This window comes from Phyllobates terribilis, unplaced genomic scaffold (assembly GCF_046119375.1).
Source record: "Phyllobates terribilis strain yellow unplaced genomic scaffold, ASM4611937v1 Scaffold_6__1_contigs__length_29720123, whole genome shotgun sequence".
In the NCBI taxonomy this organism is placed as follows: domain Eukaryota; kingdom Metazoa; phylum Chordata; class Amphibia; order Anura; family Dendrobatidae; genus Phyllobates; species Phyllobates terribilis.
Window position 1 is genome coordinate 9220915 of NW_027362766.1, and position 19483 is coordinate 9240397.

The following is a 19483-nucleotide window of genomic DNA, read 5'->3' on the forward strand; positions in this document are numbered from 1 at the left end:
TGTTACTCCAGTCCTTTTATCAGCAAGGTCTGGATAAGAGCAGAGAGCGCAAATTCCTTACACATTAAACATTCATGGTGACTCATGACCAGTCTCCAAATAGGGAGTGAAAGTATTTCTGTGAGCCCCTCCTATATACACTATATCAGGGACCCCACCAACTCTTCTCAATCTATAGCTTAAAGACCCTCATGTATAATGTTGTGGTTCGTATGTCAGCTCACTCCAGTGACTTACACTTTGTGTACACTTTTTCTGTCTTCAATAAGTGGCTGACTGGTCAGATATGTCATGATATCAGTAGATTCTGTTTGGATCCTGTCATGTGATCACCTGTAGATCCAGTGCATTGTTGACTTCTGGTGGTCGGGAGCACTTTTTGCTTTTCCTGGTAGTTGGGTAACCACCTGTAGATCCGGTGCATTGTTGACTTCTTCTGGTAGTTGGGTAACCACCTGTAGATCTGGTGCATTGTTGACTTCTTCTGGTTGTCGGGAGCACTTTTTGCTCTTCTTGGTAGTTGGGTAACCACCTGTAGATCTGGTGCATTGTTGACTTCTGGTGGTCGGGAGCACTTTTTGCTTTTCCTGGTAGTTGGGTAACCACCTGTAGATCTGGTGCATTGTTGACTTCTTCTGGTTGTCGGGAGCACTTTTTGCTCTTCTTGGTAGTTGGGTAACCACCTGTAGATCCGGTGCATTGTTGACTTCTTCTGGTAGTTGGGTAACCACCTGTAGATCCGGTGCATTGTTGACTTCTTCTGGTTGTCGGGAGCACTTTTTGCTCTTCTTGGTAGTTGGGTAACCACCTGTAGATCCGGTGCATTGTTGACTTCTTCTGGTAGTTGGGTAACCACCTGTAGATCCGGTGCATTGTTGACTTCTTCTGGTTGTCGGGAGCACTTTTTGCTCTTCTTGGTAGTTGGGTAACCACCTGTAGATCTGGTGCATTGTTGACTTCTTCTGGTAGTTGGGTAACCACCTGTAGATCCGGTGCATTGTTGACTTCTTCTGGTAGTTGGGTAACCACCTGTAGATCTGGTGCATTGTTGACTTCTTCTGGTTGTCGGGAGCACTTTTTGCTCTTCTTGGTAGTTGGGTAACCACCTGTAGATCCGGTGCATTGTTGACTTCTTCTGGTAGTTGGGTAACCACCTGTAGATCCGGTGCATTGTTGACTTCTTCTGGTTGTCGGGAGCACTTTTTGCTCTTCTTGGTAGTTGGGTAACCACCTGTAGATCCGGTGCATTGTTGACTTCTTCTGGTAGTTGGGTAACCACCTGTAGATCCGGTGCATTGTTGACTTCTTCTGGTTGTCGGGAGCACTTTTTGCTCTTCTTGGTAGTTGGGTAACCACCTGTAGATCTGGTGCATTGTTGACTTCTTCTGGTAGTTGGGTAACCACCTGTAGATCTGGTGCATTGTTGACTTCTGGTGGTCGGGAGCACTTTTTGCTTTTCCTGGTAGTTGGGTAACCACCTGTAGATCCGGTGCATTGTTGACTTCTTCTGGTTGTCGGGAGCACTTTTTGCTCTTCTTGGTTGCTGGGTAACCACCTGTAGGTCCGGTGCATTGTTGACTTCTTCTGGTGGTCGGGAGCACTTTTTGCTTTTCCTGGTAGTTGGGTAACCACCTGTAGATCCTGTGCATTGTTGACTTCTTCTGGTGGTCGGGAGCACTTTTTGCTCTTCTTGGTAGTTGGGTAACCACCTGTAGATCTGGTGCATTGTTAGCATCTCCTGTAGATTGGATTCATTATTTGGTTCTCTAATTTCCTATACATTGGCTTCTAGAAATATGGCTAGTGCTTAGATCCTATAGTCCACACTGTATGTGAAGTTCTCCATGTAATTTCTCCCTACGCACGATGCCCCTGTCCATAGCACCCGGTCCAGGCTGCTTGCTCTATTCATCTTCTGCCAACGTCTACAAACCACAACAGGCTTTGTCGTTCACTTTCTGTCATTGAGTCTTTGTTTGGCAGGGCCAGCGGCGGGTTTAATCATTGATTGGCACCTAGGCCTGTCGGGTGTAGGGAGTGATGGACTTGAATTGTATGGTTAATCAGTGATTGGAATGAAGTTACCTGCACTTTGCTCATTGATTTTACCATGAAGTTCTTCCTCTACAGTGAGTGATATACGTTGGGGCCCAAGAGCTTGCACTTTGCCACGTTGTGTGGTCTCTACCTGGTGCTGGAGTAAGCGGAGCAGTCTGAGCTGTTATGTGAGGGTTAAATGCTCGGCTGGGCTCTGTCAATAAGAGCAGGTAAATAATACCTGCAGAGCTGGGTTGTGCGCCAGGCTGGTAGAGTAGCTGCAGCTTCCACATGTGCTAGAAGTGTGCCAGGTAAGTGTGCGTGGAAGTGTGGGCACCCGGATAGAGATTTCTAAAGCTCTGGCTGATATTGGAGGGGCTTCGGTGCCACGTTGTGACATCATCTACTCCACCTCGCTGCAGGTTTACACAGCTGAGACGTTGGGGCCGCTCCTCTGGTGACAGCTGTTTCTAGGTGACTGTACTGGACTGATCTTGCCGAGGGTTGTATGACTGATAAAGTGAATCTGTATCTTGCACCCTTCCTGGTTTCTACTGCCGTCTCTGTTGGTATACAGTGGCTTGCGAAAGTATTCGCCACCCTGGCTTTTTACCTATTTTGTTACATTTCAACTTGTGTTTAAGGGTTTGTGCCCACGATCAGGCTGTAGCAGCGATTTGGATGCAGCTCATTTTCGCTGCGTCCAATCTTGCAGGTAAATCCGCATGTGTTCATCCAATGCATTCTTTTGGGGAAATTTCTGTTGCGGAGACTAGCGTCACCTGTGAGTTTACGCAGCGTCAAACAGAAGCACAGTGGTCAGGAGATTTCTATAAATCCATCCACTGTGCTTCTAATGTAGAACGCAGAGTTTTGTACACCGCGCAGGTGAGCTGCGTCCAAAACGCTGCTATTACGGATCGTGGGTACGCAGCCTAGATAACTTTGTAATCCGATTTGTGTGTGATACATCAGCACTAAATAGTCTAAGTTAGTGAAGTGAGGCTAATATAGCCATAAATTTATGAGATCAAAAGACTAAAAATTGGCATGTGCATATGTATTCACCCCTTTTGCGATGAAGACTCCTAAAAAAAATTCTGGTGCAATCAATTATCTGGCTAAGTCCCATGCTTAGTGACAGGACGTCACGTCTGTCAGTATATACACTTTACCTTTTCCGAAAAGGCTGCAACACCTTTTAAGTGCAAATCTTATGGGCACGGAGTCCCTATTTCTCACAGCCTAGCACTGTTACATTCAGTGTACCATATGCTATCTGTCTGAAGAAGGTCCTTTCGACCGAAACGTCACTGTTTTTGAATTGCTTTGCTAATCTGATATTTTTCTGCAACTCAATGAGTGCCGGATTCTTTCTTCAGACGCTGCACCACCATTAAGCAAGAGGCATCACTAACCGAACAATACCATGAAGACCAAGGAGATCACCAAACAAGTCAGGGACGATGTTGTTGAGAAGAACAAGTCTGGGTTGGGTTATGCAAAAAGAAAAAAAATCACAATCTCTGACGATCCCCCATCAAATTCATTATCATCAAATGAAAAGAACATGGTACCTCAAAAAACCTGCCAAGAGAGGACCGCCCACCAAAACTCTCAGCCCAGACAAGGAGGGCATTAATCAGGCAGCACAGAGATCAAAGGTAACCCTGAAGGAGCTGTCCATACGACCACAATAAGCCACAAACTCCATAGAGGTGGCCTTTATGGAAGAGTGGGCAGAAAAAAACCTTTTCTTACACAAATTGTAAGGCTCGTTTTTGAGTTTGCTAAAAGAAGTGGGAGACTCCCCAAATGTATGCAGGAAGGTGCTGTTGTCAGATGATACCAAAATTGACCTTTTTGGCTACCAAGGTAAACTATCTGGCACTAAACCAACACAGCTCATCACCCCATGAACACCATCCCCACAGTGAAACATGGTGGTGGCAGTATCGTGCTGTGGCAGGTTTTTGTCAGCAGGGACAAGGAAAGTGGCACGAGTCGAGGGGAAGATGGATGGTGCGAAATAGGATATTCTTGAGCAAAATCTGTTAGTGAGTTGAGACTGGGACGGAGGTTCACCTTCCAACAAGACAATGACCCAAAGCATACTGCTAAAGCAACACTCGAGTAGTTTAAGGGGAAACATGAAAATTTTATGGAGCGGCCGAGTCACAGCCCAGACTTTAATTCCATTGAGAATCTGCAATTGGACTTGAAGATCGCTGTTCACCGGACGAAACCATCTAACTTGAAGGCGCTGGAGAAGTTTTGCCTTGAGGAATGGGCAAAAATCTCATTGGCAAGATGTGTAAAGCTCCTAGAAATGTATCCAAAGTGACTTGTAGCGCCAAAAAGGAGGTTCTACAAAGTACTGACTTTCGGGGGATGAATAGCTATGCACATTGAAGTTTTCAGTTATTTTGACCTAGTTTGTTGTTTGCTTCACAATGAAAAGAAAACCAAACCTTCACTGTTGTAGGCATGTTCTCTACATGAACTGATGCAAACCCTCAAATAAAAAAATAAAAAAAAGTGAAATTCTAGGTTGTGAGGTAGCAAAACACAAAGGGGGGGGGGGATACTTTCGCAAGCCACTATATAGTGGGACGACCAGGTTTTTAAATGTATGATTGTATTTTTGAGATGTTGCGCACTGCTTTTGAAGATTGTGGAGCGGTGCAAGCTCCAGGTGCTGATCTCCTTGTGTTGTCTTCAGTGGTTTGGCAAAGTCGCTCTTGTTGACATTTCAGGCTTTTGGCTGGTGAAAGGGATATGTAACCTGCTGAGCAGTTTCACCTGGGCGGAGGTGTGAGGCCTGCTTGCACTTCTGTGGAGAACAGCAGGTTAATGATTGACTGCCTTGGTGCTAGGAATGTGTCAGCGAGGTGTGTGCGGCGCACCTTCTCCTTCCAGACATCTGAGCACAGGATCCCTCGACCGCTCTCCCAGCATTGCACGTGTAAGTCCATCCTGCTTCCTTACGGGGCGTTTTAGTTCTTTTATATCACATTCCAGAGACCGTGTTGAGAATGTTGAATGTGATCGGTACTTCAGCTGTAGAACCAGATTAAGAATTGGATATAGGGTTTAAGAGTTATAGCTCTTTAATATGCTGCTACTTAATTTTTAAAGGAATCAAAAGTAATTGGACAATTATCTCATAAGCTTTTTAACGGGCTTGCATGGGCTATTCCCTTGTTAATCCATAATCAGTTAAGCAGGTAAAAGGTCTGGAGCTGATTCCAGGTGTAGATTTGGAAGCTGCTGCTGTGAACCCACAACATGTGGTCAAAGGAGCTCTCAATGGAAGAAAAGCAGACCATCATTAGGCTGAAAAAAGAAGACATCAATCAGATGGCAATAATATTAGGCACGGCCAAATCAACAGTTTGTTACATTCTGCAAAAAAAGAGTCCCCCCCCCCCACCCTCTCAAGTCAAGAACACTCTCCAGGAAGTCTATGTTTAAGTATCTAAGTTTACCATAATGAGAAGACTTCATGAGAGCAAATACAGAGGGATCACCACAAGGTTCAAAGCATTAATCAGCCTTAAAAAGGCCAGATTAGACTTTGCCAAATTGCCCAGTTCTGGAAAAGCAAAAGTAAGATCAACCTGTACCAGAAAGATGGGAAGAAAGTGTGGAGAACACATGGTGGAGGTGTGATGTGGGCAGGCATGGCGTCCAATCACCGGGTCACTGGTGGTTATTGATGATGTGACTGAAGACAGAAGCAGCGCGATGAATCCTGTGTGTACAGGGCGAGACTGTCTGCTCACATTCAATCATATGCAGCAAGACTGATGGAGAACGACCCAAAACATCCTCTGAAAGCAAAGAAGTGGAATATTCTGCAATGGCCGAGTCCAGTCCTCACCAGATCTCGGCCCATCGAGCCGCATGTCACAGGAAAAATGATGGGGACAGAACAATCACGAATAGATCAATCTGTCCCCATACATATCATATACAATGTATAATGCTCCCCCCCCCCCCATACAGTGTATAATGCGCCCCCCCCCCCCCCGGTACAGAGTGTAATGCCCCCCCCCCCCCCCCGGTACAGAGTGTAATGCGCCCCCCCCCCCCCCCCCCCCCCGGTACAGAGTGTAATGCGCCCCCCCCCCCCCCCCGGTACAGAGTGTAATGCGCCCCCCCCCCCCCCCCCGGTACAGAGTGTAATGCGCCCCCCCCCCCCCGGTACAGAGTGTAATGCGCCCCCCCCGGTACAGAGTGTAATGCGCCCCCCCCCCCCCCCCCCGGTACAGAGTGTAATGCGCCCCCCCCCCCCCCGGTACAGAGTGTAATGCGCCCCCCTCCCCCCCGGTACAGAGTGTAATGCGCCCCCCCCCCCCCGGTACAGAGTGTAATGCGCCCCCCCCCCCCGGTACAGAGTGTAATGCGCCCCCCCCCCCCCAGTACAGAGTGTAATGTAGCTCCACTGTCCTGCACAGCGTGGAGTGCGATGACATCATGACATGGCGTCAGAGGGGGAACGATGGGAGAGAGAGCGTCACATGATGTTCTCTCCTCCATCTTTACTATCGAGTGTATCGGCATCTATGATGCCAATACAGTTGAATGCGGGGGCATGCCACCACAGGAGAGCTGCCGCGGCAGTGGTGTCCGACTGTTGGATCCAGGATTCGGTGAGAGCCAGAAGGTTGAGGGAATTAGAGAGGAAAAAGTCATGGATGTAAGAGAGTTTATTACATGCGGAGTGTGCATTCCAAAGGGCACAGTTGAATGAGACAGAAGATATGCAGGGAATATTAATGAGATTAGCAGTGTTTCTGAATGTAACAGGGAAAGGGTCAGTGTTATTATTACTGGAGGGTCCTGGATTAGGAGAAATATCACCTGCGACTAATAGAAGGAAGATACAGAGAGTGAGCAGATGATTGAGTGATTTGTGAGAGCGTTTCCTGCGTTGTATGGTGGGAATGAATGGATCTGTGTGGTATAACAACATTGTGAAGAGAGCATGACAACTGTACATAGGAGAAGAGAGGAGAGAGGGGTTAATATGGATGAAGTGTGCCGAATTTGTGGGAGAACGGTGAATGTGGATGATTGTAGCAACCAGAAAATAAATGGCACAAATACAAATGGTGAATACTGTTTGCAAAACAGATGACCTGGAAGCAAGTTTAATTGTCTTGCATGTCTTACCTGTCTCCTGCCCTGTCCAACTGCCATATCTAACTGCTGAGGCACTTTGATGAATTATGGCGCTTTGATGAACTATGCATAAATGCCCCCGCTTAAATGCTGCCCGTTGACTAATCTGCTTAGATCTACGCAGATTTAACTCGTTAGCAATCAATCAACTAGCTTAAGACAACAGGAGACAATAAAACGGCATAAAGAAAACAGAATGGCAAGTCATAAACTGTTACTTTAAGGTCATCACACTTACTTTATCATGGATTAAACAACGTAGATGAATGATATATATATATATATATATATATATATATATATATATATATATATATATATATATATATATATATATATATATATATATATATATATATATATATATATATATATATATATATATATATATATATATATATATATATCAGTGATTAGCTGCAGAGCATTGCAAATGACACGGAGATACAATGTAGATTTCAGAAGGGATTTCTGCAAATATGTTTGTGTAAGTTTACAGCAGAGATGAAAGTGAACCTGTAAATGTCTGAGGATTTCACTGAGAAGGGTCCGTGCGAAGGATAAACGCAGGCGTTCTTCCACATGGGCTGATGGACGACTGTGTAAAAAGAAAAAAATCTCAGCTTCCATTTGAGCCATTGACTAAAAACATATGACACATGGATGTTTTTTTATGTTTGCCTGCAGTTGGCCTTTCACTGCCTTTATCAACCCCACTTGCTGTGTAATTTCCTCTGGGATATTTGTTCCATTACAATGATTTTATTTGTGAGCGTGCATGAGATTTGGGGAAATGCTGCTACTGTAATGTGTATTCATATACTCCATGGTGAAACCTGCACTAAAAGCCTTGTTCACACAAGATGTATCCTTCAGCCCGGGACGATCATACAGAATCCTTTGGCTCTGAGGTTATTGTATACAAGATGCATAGGAAGCTTAGGGGTAAACGATGTAATTAAAAGTATAAAAATGGGTCATGTAGGTGCGGCGAGTGCCTAATATCCGCCCCTGTCTGTTGTATGTCTGCAGACATGTATTACGTCATTATTCTGTCGCCACAGATCTGCAGCGTTTCTCCGTACAAATGTTCGTGTTAGACAGTGGCACCGTGCTGTGTGCAGGGTTTGGTGCCGCCTGGCTCAGCAGGCGCGTCCCCATTGTGCCGCCTGGCTCAGCAGGCGCGTCCCCATTGTGCCGCCTGGCTCAGCAGGCGCGTCCCCATTGTGCCGCCTGGCTCAGCAGGCGCGTCCCCGTTGTGCCGCCTGGCTCAGCAGGCGTGTCCCCGTTGTGCCGCCTGGCTCAGCAGGCGCGTCCCCCTTGTGCCGCCTGGCTCAGCAGGCGCGTCCCCCTTGTGCCGCCTGGCTCAGCAGGCGCGTCCCCCTTGTGCCGCCTGGCTCAGCAGGCGCGTCCCCCTTGTGCCGCCTGGCTCAGCAGGCGCGTCCCCCTTGTGCCGCCTGGCTCAGCAGGCGCGTCCCCCTTGTGCCGCCTGCTCTGCTCGTTCTAAGCTGCAGTCATCATTTATTTCATAACCCAGGCTACGCGATGGCAGGAGAAAAGCTGCGGAGATAACGATGACTTCATGTATTACCACATGACAAGTGCCCAGAAGGTTATCTCCTGCCGGCAGCCGCGCAGCCCTCCGTGCTGCACGTTTATATGGAAATCGCTGCAGCGAACCGTTCACTCATCAGGCTTCATGGAAACAACTGGGTCGTGTAATGAGCTGAGGAATCTGGAGTGATGCAGCACTCGTTACCACTCTCCTTCTCTATTGTCATATGACATTGCAGTTGTTTCACCCTGTCACCAACCATAGGGGGAGCTAGATAAGCGGTGTATTCTGCAGGGCTGAATAATGAAAAACGGACAAGATGCTCCAAGTAGCGGCATTGGAGGTGAGAACTCGTTTACTACAACAGTCAGCGCCGTTCTGCAAAGTCCAGGCAGACGAGATGGAAGAGCAATGAACCACAGTGCAGACGATAGCTGTGTACAATGTAGGAATCCTGAGAATGCACCTGTAAAACTCACCAGGTTACAAGCCATAGAAATCCTATCAGGGAAAAATGCAGCGCACCCGGTTCCTCCTGCCACATCCAGCAGCCATGATGCTCGGGGTGAAGCTGAACCCCCTCGGCCTTTGGTCCTGCACCTGGAGGAGTTCTGCGTTTTCCAATATGTCACGTTCCTCTATTGTTTCCGATGAGGTGCGAGTTCTCTGGTTCTTGTTCTCACGCAGAACAGACGCAGCGGGTAACACTTGTCCGCCGAGAAATGAAAATTGTGCTAATGAAGGTCCTGATTTTCCTCAGTCTGATGTATACGGAGATGTTGTGATGGACAGAGGGGCTCATAGTATTTTCCCAGGTTCTCATTGTCTTGTATTTTTTCTTTTCCAGTTCTTTGGTGAATGGAAAGACATGTTCATGGCGAAATGGCCGAGCAGCACTTACCCGTGGGCCAGGGTGTTCAGATCCGTTTTATCGATGATCTGAAAGAGAACAGGAAGCCAAGGAGTATAAGGTCCAAGCAAGACTCGTACGGGGTGGCAATCCGGGTTCAGGGCATAGATGGACAGCCTTTTGTGGTTCTCAACAGTGGAGACAAAACTAAATCTTCATACGGGGTTCAAATCAAAACTAACAGCGCCTATGGAAATGTCTCTCCTAACTCCACGCCTGAGTACCAGGGACTCGGCACCAAAGCAAGCCGGACCGTCCAATCTATCACTTCAGAGTTAGAAATGCCAGACAACCCTTATAGCAGTAGGACATACTACCAAACTGGCTCGCAGTACAGCAGTACCTCCGATGAGGAGCAAACATCTAGACCTCGCAGCAAGCCGCGAGCACTACAGCCAGCACGCCGGGAGGAGCTCAGGAGAACCCAGTCGCATGGCTCTTTACTAGATGCAGAACAAGAGGACTCCTACGGCTATGATGGGCACTACAGTGAACGATCCTCCACCCTCGACACTACATACTCCCAATCATCAGGCAGCCGTGGAAGTCTGAAGAAGACTGGCATTGGGGAGGTCACAACTGGAAAATATAAGCCGGCAACTAGTCAACAGCCTACCTCCTTCTCCAGTTCACTACATAGGAGGAATGGCCTCCCGACGTCGTCATCGCCAAAGCTGCCAAGTGAAGACATAGACACAAAGCCGCTTTCCTCTGTGGACTCTCTAATCAATAAATTTGACAATAAGATCCAGATGAGGGGACGGACGGCAAGAAGGAGCCAGGCAATGAAAGATGAGCGGAAGCGATCACAGAGCTTGGACGGACGGAAGTCTCAGCAGGACACCACAGACTACAGAGAAGTGCAGACCACAGACTACAGAGAAGTGCAGACCACAGAAAGAAGCGTACAACAGAGTAATCGCCTAGAAAACCGGGCGTTTGATAGAGCTTCCCTAGAAAGGGAGGGTGTCAACAAGACCCGGCTGACGAAAGAATGGTTGGCACAGACGCTGGAGGAGCCATTGCCTCAATCTCAGCAGAGAACCGTCCAGTCAGAGCTGCAGGTATCCCGGCGTGTTGTGCCAATGTTTTTATAGTTATCGATGTCCACGGGTTACTGACATTTTTTCCTTTTTTGTCACTAGTTGAAGAGCACGCCAGATCTTCTGAAGGGCCAGCAGCAAGATGACCCCACTCGAGAGATGGTTTACAGCATCCTTCGTGATGGGTCTGTTCTTTTATCTTTACCCCATGACACTTTGTCTCACAAGTGTCTATACTAAATGCATTTCTTGAACCACTTAGGTCTAACGAGAGCGATGCCTTTCTGAGGAAAAAGACCAGTCTCCTCCTGGAAAAGCTTCAGTCCTTCCAAGTACGTTAGTGAGAATCCAGGAGGTTTTCCTTTTTGGATTATGGCTGATTTTTTAGTAGAAGTAGCTTTATTTTGTAGGTTTGATGGCCACTACTTTTGGTAACATTGGTGATATCTCTGTAGGCATCCCCAGAAGATGACACCAGGACACTGGTGTCTCAGAAAGACTTGGAGAGGAGAGTGTCTGAACTTCAGCAGCAGCTGGACGATGAAATGAAGGTGAGCGTTGAGATGGGCCATGACTACTCGTCTTGGCTCTGGAGACTTCCAGATTAATACACACAGTCTGAAAATCCCTCTTCGAATCTTAAACGTTCTTATCTATCTTTTCGTAGCAAAGAATGAGGCAGGAAGCTTCTCGTCCAAAGGCCTCAACTCAGAGACTGGAGATTCAGCTGGAGGAGTCTGTAGAAGAATGTAGGAAGCTAAAGGAACTTCTAGAAAAGAAAAAGAGCGAACTGAACTCCATGTCTCAGGAGTAAGTCCTCAAATCTGTAGTCCTTCTCCTGTATGTAAGTGAGCGACAGAGGGGCCAGATAGCTCAGACTTTCAGGTAATGTCATCAATAAACCTGCCAAGGCTGGAAAGAGTCATTTACAGCTTCCGGGTTGGGTTCAGTTCACTTTACAAGCCAATTTATAACTTCCTGGTAAATATTTTATGTAGTGGGGAAACCTGAGCTTGTGGTTAGGAGGACAAATGTGTCCCTGAATATACAGTCTGTGGCGCCACCTGTACTCTCAACAAGTGTACTGCAGATCTTCAGGCCATGCTGGGTATTGCATGAGCTAATCATATCGGCTTATTTGCATGTAGTTTGGGTTTGATGCATTAGGTGTAGCACTCCCCTACTGTCTCTTTATTTCGCTGTATAATAAATTTGCTCTCGTGCACAGGTTGATTGAAGTGCGGATGAGTAAAGAACAGGTGGAAACGAAATTGAGATCCTTGGAAGGGAAACTTCAAGATGCCAAGGAAGAGGTGAACCAAATGCGTTTAAAGGGAGCCACGGGGGACAAGCACTCTCTGCTCAAGGTAACGTCTGTCTCCTTCCATCTTGGCTGTTTTTATAGCAGAACTTGGCTTGCTTGAGCTGCCTGTTTTACATTGCTGGTTAAAACAGTGCCTGTCCATCTTCAGTAATATGCTGAGCACTTAGGTCACGTCCTGAAAACTACTGTCCCCATCACCCGAGTGGATAAGATGAGCAACCCCATGTTTTCCAGGCCTTGACTGGGCCGTCGGCCCATCGATATCAAATTCCCGTCTGCATGTGTCAGATTGCACCAAACTCCCTCCGCCCCTTTAGGAGCTGCAAGAAATGCAGGAAGAGTTGGATGCTGTTCTGCAGATTCGGTACAAGCAGGATGATCTACTGAGACAGAAGGATCGGGAACTGACAGCCCTGAAGGGGGCGCTGAAAGAGGAGGTGGCCAGTCATGACCAAGAGCTGGAGCGAGTCAGGCAGCAGTATCAGAGTGACGTGCAGAAACTAAGGAAAAACATGGAGAACGTGTCCCAGGTACCAGCAAGTGTCAGGGACACCCCTTCCAGTCTATGTATGGCTTGTTTTGCTGCAGGTGGCTATGCGCACTCCACAGCCATGTGTCTGCTCACCCCCTGCTCCCTGCCATCTCTACATTAACCCTTACTCTGCCTCTACCTCCATTTTCCTTCCTTTTCCCTACTTTTTGATTTTTTTGCACTGTGTTGTGTGGATCGCCCGTTCCCTTGTCCGGAGGAGTAGTCACCTGTATTGTTCCCCTCCCCCCCAGGACCAGCTGAGCCTGGAGTCTGAACGGCAGAAAATAAACCAGGTTGTTAGGAACTTACAGCGAGAACTGGAGGAAAGCAGCGAGGAAATCAACCAATGGAAGGAAATGTTCCAGAAAAATAAAGAGGACCTCCGCAAAACCAAGGAAGAGTGAGTATGACCCAAGGGGTTGGGTGGAGAGAGACCCGGTGTAAGGTCTGTAATCCATGGCTTCCAGTATGCCAATAGAAAATAACTTTAACTTAGGTCCTTGTTGACGAAGCATGAAAACAAACGTGTATTTTTTTTTTTTTTACCATTAAATGTCCATCCAGCATCATTTTTCTTTATTTTTAGCTTTTTTTTCCCCTCACCCATGACTGCACACCTTGAGGGAGGGATCCGCCCCACCAAGGACAGGAAACCGTCTGAAATAAAAGGGCGGTACCTCTCCCTCATTTCAGTTGGTTTCCTATCCTTGATGGGAACCTGTCTGAAGAAAGGTGTCCTCGTACCTGGGCCCGTTCCGGTGTGGAAGAGCGGGCACCTGCCTGTGCACCGGGTTCCGGGTCCCAGAAGCGCCGTCCGTGGTCCCCTGGAGCCGTGTCCGAGCGGGCGCAGGCGGTGAGGAGGGCTCCGGCTCCCCGCTGACCCCTGCGCTGTCCTCTCCCTGCTGCAGGCTCCTGGCTGGTCGCGCATTCCGGGAGCAGCGTCTTCCGGGTATGACGCGCCTGACGTCACGGCGCGGTGCACGCTGGGAGAGGCGTGCCCGATGACGTCGGGGGTGGCGCCCTGTAAACGCTTGCCGGGCGTTTTTTTTCAAAGATCGGCCGGTGGGTGTCAGGAGGGGAGAGGACACATGGACCGGAGGAGGTCCGGATGTGCCCTATTTAAGGTGGGGGGGGTTCTCCTGACAAGCGCTGCTTATACTCAAGCTCGGGTGTAGCAACTATGGCAGACTAGGACAGCCAGGAGCAGCAGCAGCTGACCCCTCCACCGCATCAACGCCAGCGGAAGAAGCAGTCGGACACCTCGTACACGGACGGCCACTCCAGCAACGGCAGCAGGAGGAGTAAGGTGTCGGACGCTTCAGGGCCATCCAGAAGGGATTTGTCTTATGTCCCGCCACAGCCTCCAAATCCGGTACCCTTTTGTGAGTTCAGGGGTGAGTGATCTTCGTGAATGTCACTTAATAGTAATGGAAAGTTATTATGTGCTTCATTCCTTAGGAACCTAAGAAGAGTAGCGCCAAAAAGAAGCACAGGGTTTGTGCCTTATGCCAGGCCCCCCTTTCCATAGATTGGCAGAAACAGCTTTGTGCTAGTTGTATTAACCAAACGATAGCGGAGAGCACCACGGATTTTGCTTCTAATCCGTTCAGAGGTGCAGGATTCCCTGAAAGACTTACTAAAGGGGAAAAAAAGATCCCATAAAGATATCTCCTCTGACTATGATTTATCCTCCCAGTCAGAGGATCTTTGCCTCAGTGATTCAGCATCCTCCTCTTCTTCGGACAGTGGTAGGCCCTGTTTCCCTATTGAGGATACTGACAAGTTGGTCAGAGCCGTCAGATCTACCATGGGGTTGAGGGAGGAGAAGGCAGCCAGGTCCCTGGAAGATATTATGTTCACAGGCCTGGAGGAAAAAAAGAGACTCTCCTTTCCAGTGAATCCTCAAATTCAGACCCTTATAGACCGGGAATGGAGGAAGCCGGAGAAATCAGTAGTATTGCCCTCATCCTCTACTAAAAGGAGGTACCCCTTCGAGTATAGTGTCTCTGAGTCCTGGGACAAAATTCCTAAAGTTGACGGGTCTGTCGCCCGATCATCCAAAAGATCGTCCCTACCCCTGGGAGATTCGGGCAGTCTAAAGGATGCTCGGGATAAGAAGGCAGATTCCTTCCTGCATCACACCTGGGAAGCAGCAGGGGGCCTGAAGCCAGCAGTAGCAGGCACTTGTGTCGCTAGGTCACTTATGGTGTGGCTTCAGCAATTAGGAGACCAGCTCAAGGATAAAAAGATGTCCAGAGATAAAATCCTCTCCAATCTGCCTTTGCGACAAGCAGCATCTGCTTTTTTGGCCGACTCCTCAGCTGATTCGGTTAAACTCGCTGCCAGGTCTGCAAATTTGTCTAATGCTGCCAGACGAGCCCTGTGGCTCAAGGCTCGCCCAGGAGACCTACAAATCTAAGCATAAGCTTTGTTCTCTTCCTTGTGATGGTAAACTTTTGTTTGGCCAAAAACTGGACAAGCTTTTGGAGAAGGCTGGCGACAGAAAGAGAGGTTTCCCAGGGTACACGGGGGAAACAAAAAGGTCCTATTTTCGGAGGAAGAGATTTAACCGGGGTCGCCCTCCGGGAGAAAGGAAAAGATGGGAGCCCAGATCTAAAAAGGACTCTGGTTACATGTTTGGAGGACCATCCTCCAGTACCAAAAAATCTCCCGAATGACTTGAGGCTAGAGGTCGGGGGAAGGCTTTCCCATTTTATCCCAGCTTGGGAAGCCATCACTTCAAATCCCTGGGTGTTGGATATCATAAAGAACGGCCTAAAGATACGCTTCTGTCAGGTCCCTCACCGAACCTTCATGATCACCTCCAGGAGAAAGTCCAGGGAGGAACAGATGGCCCTAGAATCGGAAGTGTTAGACTTAGTCAACAAGCAGGTCCTTCACGAAGTTCCAGATTCACAATGGGGACAGGGATTTTATTCCCCCCTGTTCGTGATAAAAAAACAAATGGGTCCTTAAGGACCATTATCAACCTCAGAAGTCTAAATCAGCTGATAATCAACCAGACTTTCAAGATGGAATCAGTGAACTCTGCAGTAAAACTCCTACACCACAATTGTTTCATGGCGGTCATCGACCTAAAAGATGCCTACTATCACGTCCCAATCCATCCAGACTACCGGAAGTACCTAAGGCCCTGCTCATCCAAGGGCAATTGAGACATTTCCAATTCACTGCCCTACCTTTTGGACTCTCGATAGCACCGAGAGTGTTTACAAAGGTTATAGCGGAGGTAACAGCTTTTCTCCGAATCAAGAACGTGGTGATTGTTCCCTATCTGGACGACTTTCTGATAATAGGGAAATCGGAGAACCACTATTCCTCTCAACTTTTAGAGGTCAGGACAGCTTTACATCACCTGGGGTGGTTAATAAATATTCAAAACTCAAAACTATCCCCCTCAAGGACTCAGATCTTTCTGGGCTTGACCCTAGATTCCCAACACCAATCCTGTTTCCTCCCGGAAGACAAGGTTTGCAAAATAATCAGCCTGGCCTCAAGGGCCATAAGGTCTCCTGTGATGTCCTTGAGAGAAGCAATGTTCCTACTGGGCTCCATGACTTCCTGTCTCCCGGCAGTCAAATGGGCCCAGAGTCATATGAGGCTTCTTCAGTGGGAGGTCCTGTCAGATCAGAGATCCTTCAACGGACATTTAGGAAAAAGACTATCTCTTTCTTTGGAGACAGTAAACTCCCTCTCCTGGTGGACAAACAGGGAGAATCTGACCGCAGGCTTACAGTGGTCCAGACCAGTCGACCACACAATTACAACAGATGCAAGTGGCTCCGCCTGGGGGGGTCATCTGGCAGAGCTCTCAGTTCAGGGGCTCCGGCTACGTCACGAAAAAGAAGCGTCATCAAACCTAAAGGAGCTTTTGGCAGTGGAGAAATCCCTGATGGGCTTCCTTCCCCACATACAGGGTTGCCATGTCCAGATCAGGTCCGACAATCGGACGACAGTGGCGTATATAAATCACCAGGGAGGAACAAGATCTCGCTCCCTTATGGTAGTGGCAAACAGGATCCTGCATCTAGCAGAACAGCATCTCCCATCCCTCAGTGCTCTTTACATCCGGGGGGGTAAAAAATTCAAGGGTAGATTTCCTCAGTCGCCACACTTTAAAACAAGGAGAGTGGGCTCTAAACCTGATAGTCTTCCAACAGATTATCCAGCTATGGAGGTCACCGGACATAGATTTGTTCGCCACCAGGGCAAACAGGAAGGTGGAGAGATTATGTTCACTAAATCCAACAGAGAATCCCTATGCTGTAGACGCTCTCCAGATACCCTGGAAGTTTGGGAAGGCCTACGTGTTTCCACCGATAGTGATGATCCCGGCAGTTGTGAGGAAAAGACCCTGGTTCAGCCTGCTTCACCTAATGTCGTTCTCGGATCCCTGGACAGGCCGGACCTTCTCATCCAAGGGCCAATATTCCATGCACAAGCCAAAGGTTTCCATCTGGCGGCTTGGAATTTGAGCGTTTGTTACTGAGCAATAGGGGGTTTTCACCAGGCCTAGTTTCTACCCTGTTGGGTAGTACAAAGCCCATAACAACTAAAATTTATTCCAGAGTCTGGGGAAAATTTCTGGATTTTATAGACTCCCCATTGTCGGACAAACCTCCAGTTAGAGAAGTCCTAGAGTTTTTACAAAAGGGATGTGACCTGGGGTTGGCTACGGGAACACTTAAAGTTCAGGTGTCTGCCCTAGGGGCGCTCTATAATTGTAACCTGGCAGGGAACAGATGGGTCTCTAGATTCATTAAATCCTGTTCCAGAGCTAAGCCAGTTCGGGCTCTCAGAGTTCCTCCCTGGGACCTGAATTTGGTTTTAAATGCACTCTGGCGACCCATTTGAACCCCTGCAGGTTCTCTCCAAAGATCCTCACCCTCAAAACCATCCTCTTAGTGGCCCTAACGTCAGCCCGTAGGGTGAGTGACCTGCAGGCCCTTTCTGTTGATTTCCCCCCCCCCCCCCCCATACACCCAAATTCATGAGGACCGGGTCTTCCTGCGTACAGATCCGGCGTACCTTCCAAAAGTAGTATCCAGATTCCACTGTAATCAGGAGATTGTACTTCCCTCTTTCTGCAGTAACCCTAAAAACCCCGGGGAGGTTAGGTTCCACAATCTAGATGTTAGAAGGGCATTACTACAGTACATAGACATGACTAGTCAGTGGAGGAAGGACAAGTCCTTGTTTCTGGCCTTTCAGGGGAGTAGGAAAGGTCACGGGGTATCAAAGGGAACTATTGCTAGGTGGCTTAGGGAGGCCATTTGTCTGGCTTATACATCTACAGGTGTTCCGGCACCGGACGGTATTAAAGCTCATTCCACCAGAGCTGTCGCAACCTGGGCAGAGAGAGCAGACGTCTCGATTGACCAGATATGTAAAGCTGCTACTTGGTCTGCACCATCCACCTTCTACAAGCACCATCGGTTGGATCTATCCTCCTCTGACCTTACCTTTGGGAGAAGGGTACTTCAGGCGGTGGTCCCTCCCTAGGGTGCTCATATTCTCCAAATTCTCTCAAGGTGTGCTGTCATGGGTGAGGGGAAAACACCAAGGTTACTTACCGGTAGCCGGTTTTTCCTGAACCCATGACAGCACCCGTAGTTTTCTCACACCCTGGTGAAGCACTTTACATTTTGGGTTGTATATCTCTAACCTTTTCTGGAGGTCCTCTCCTCAATGCTCTGTAATTCAACTGAAGTAAGGGAGAGGTACCGCCTTTTTATTTCAGACGGTTTCCTGTCCTTGGTGGGGCGGATCCCTCTCTCAAGGTGTGCTGTCATGGGTTCAGGAAAAACCGGCTACCGGTAAGTAACCTTGGTGTTTTTCGACTTCACGTTCTGAAAACCATAACTTTTTATTTCTTCCTTAGATGTAGCTCTCGGAGGGCTTTTTATTACAGGGCGAGTTGTATTTTTCAATAACTCCATTTTGGAATATCTGGAATTTTTATTTCTGTACAGATCATTTTTCACACTATATAAATTCTGCATCGTTCACCTTGTAGTGGTCATCACGTGGTAACTTTATTCTGTGGGATCAGTACGATTACAATGATACCTTTTTTAAATTTGTATACTTTCGGCCTAAAACTCATTCTTTTTTTATTTTCTACAAATTTTGGTTTTGTTGCTTCACTCAGCCAGAACTTTTTTAATTTTTCCATTAGCAGTGAGTTTTTTTGTTTTTTTTTGCAGGATGAGTTTAAGGATTCATTGATACCATTTTGCGGTGGATAAAGGTTTTCAACTTTTTTTTTTTTTTTTAATAAATAGGCAAAATAAACCAAAAATAATTGTCTTTTTTCACACTTCTTACCGTGCAGGTTAGATGGAATCTAAGGTTGTCATGAGCAAAGTCTTATTTAGGTACTTAAGCAGTCATGAGCCTCCTCACTATCTGACATTGCCGTCTTACTACACCCACCAGGCCGACATGGAGGCCATTGTAGCATCCAAGCAGTTATGGGTTGACCATTCATGGTTCACTAAGTTGTACTATTACATCCATTTGTCAGAACGACCCACTGACGTGGTAAATGGTGGTTCTCGAGAGTCAGTACAGAAGATGCCGAGTGTTTATTTAAGGTCCGCTCCAAAGCTACAGAAAAGACTTCTCCATAACTCCATCTTTGATTACTGGTGGAAAGAGTTAGCAGTGATTTCCTCTGGGTTCTAGCTACTCTGGTTATAGTCTTTATGAATTTCTTTGATTCAGGGTTTTGCAGTTGAAGCTTGAGAAAGAGGAGTCTGAAGATGAGCTGAACGAGATGAAAAATCGTTTCTCCCTGGTGCAGTCAGAGCTGAACCAAGTGAAGAAAGGCTCTGTGGATGCGGAGGAAGCAGAGGTCACAAGAAAGGTCTGT

At 47.6% G+C, this 19483-nt stretch overlaps 1 protein-coding gene across 4 annotated transcripts in view; it reads left to right on the plus strand.

Moving 5' to 3' along the window:
- CGN (cingulin) overlaps positions 1-19483 on the plus strand; it is a 75730-nt gene that overhangs the window by 47304 nt on the left and 8943 nt on the right. The window contains exons 1-10 of one of the 4 annotated variants that reach the window (XM_073637344.1): positions 2223-2348; positions 9627-10753; positions 10835-10917; positions 10995-11064; positions 11188-11283; positions 11400-11542; positions 11961-12099; positions 12374-12586; positions 12840-12988; positions 19336-19477. In XM_073637344.1, the coding sequence (XP_073493445.1) occupies positions 9638-10753; positions 10835-10917; positions 10995-11064; positions 11188-11283; positions 11400-11542; positions 11961-12099; positions 12374-12586; positions 12840-12988; positions 19336-19477 (2151 nt within the window). In that variant the 5' untranslated portion in view covers positions 2223-2348; positions 9627-9637. Of the gene's footprint in view, positions 1-2222; positions 2349-4860; positions 5003-9626; positions 10754-10834; positions 10918-10994; positions 11065-11187; positions 11284-11399; positions 11543-11960; positions 12100-12373; positions 12587-12839; positions 12989-19335; positions 19478-19483 lie in introns of those variants that run through there. The other 3 variants (XM_073637346.1, XM_073637343.1, XM_073637347.1) reach the window with 3 other exon arrangements.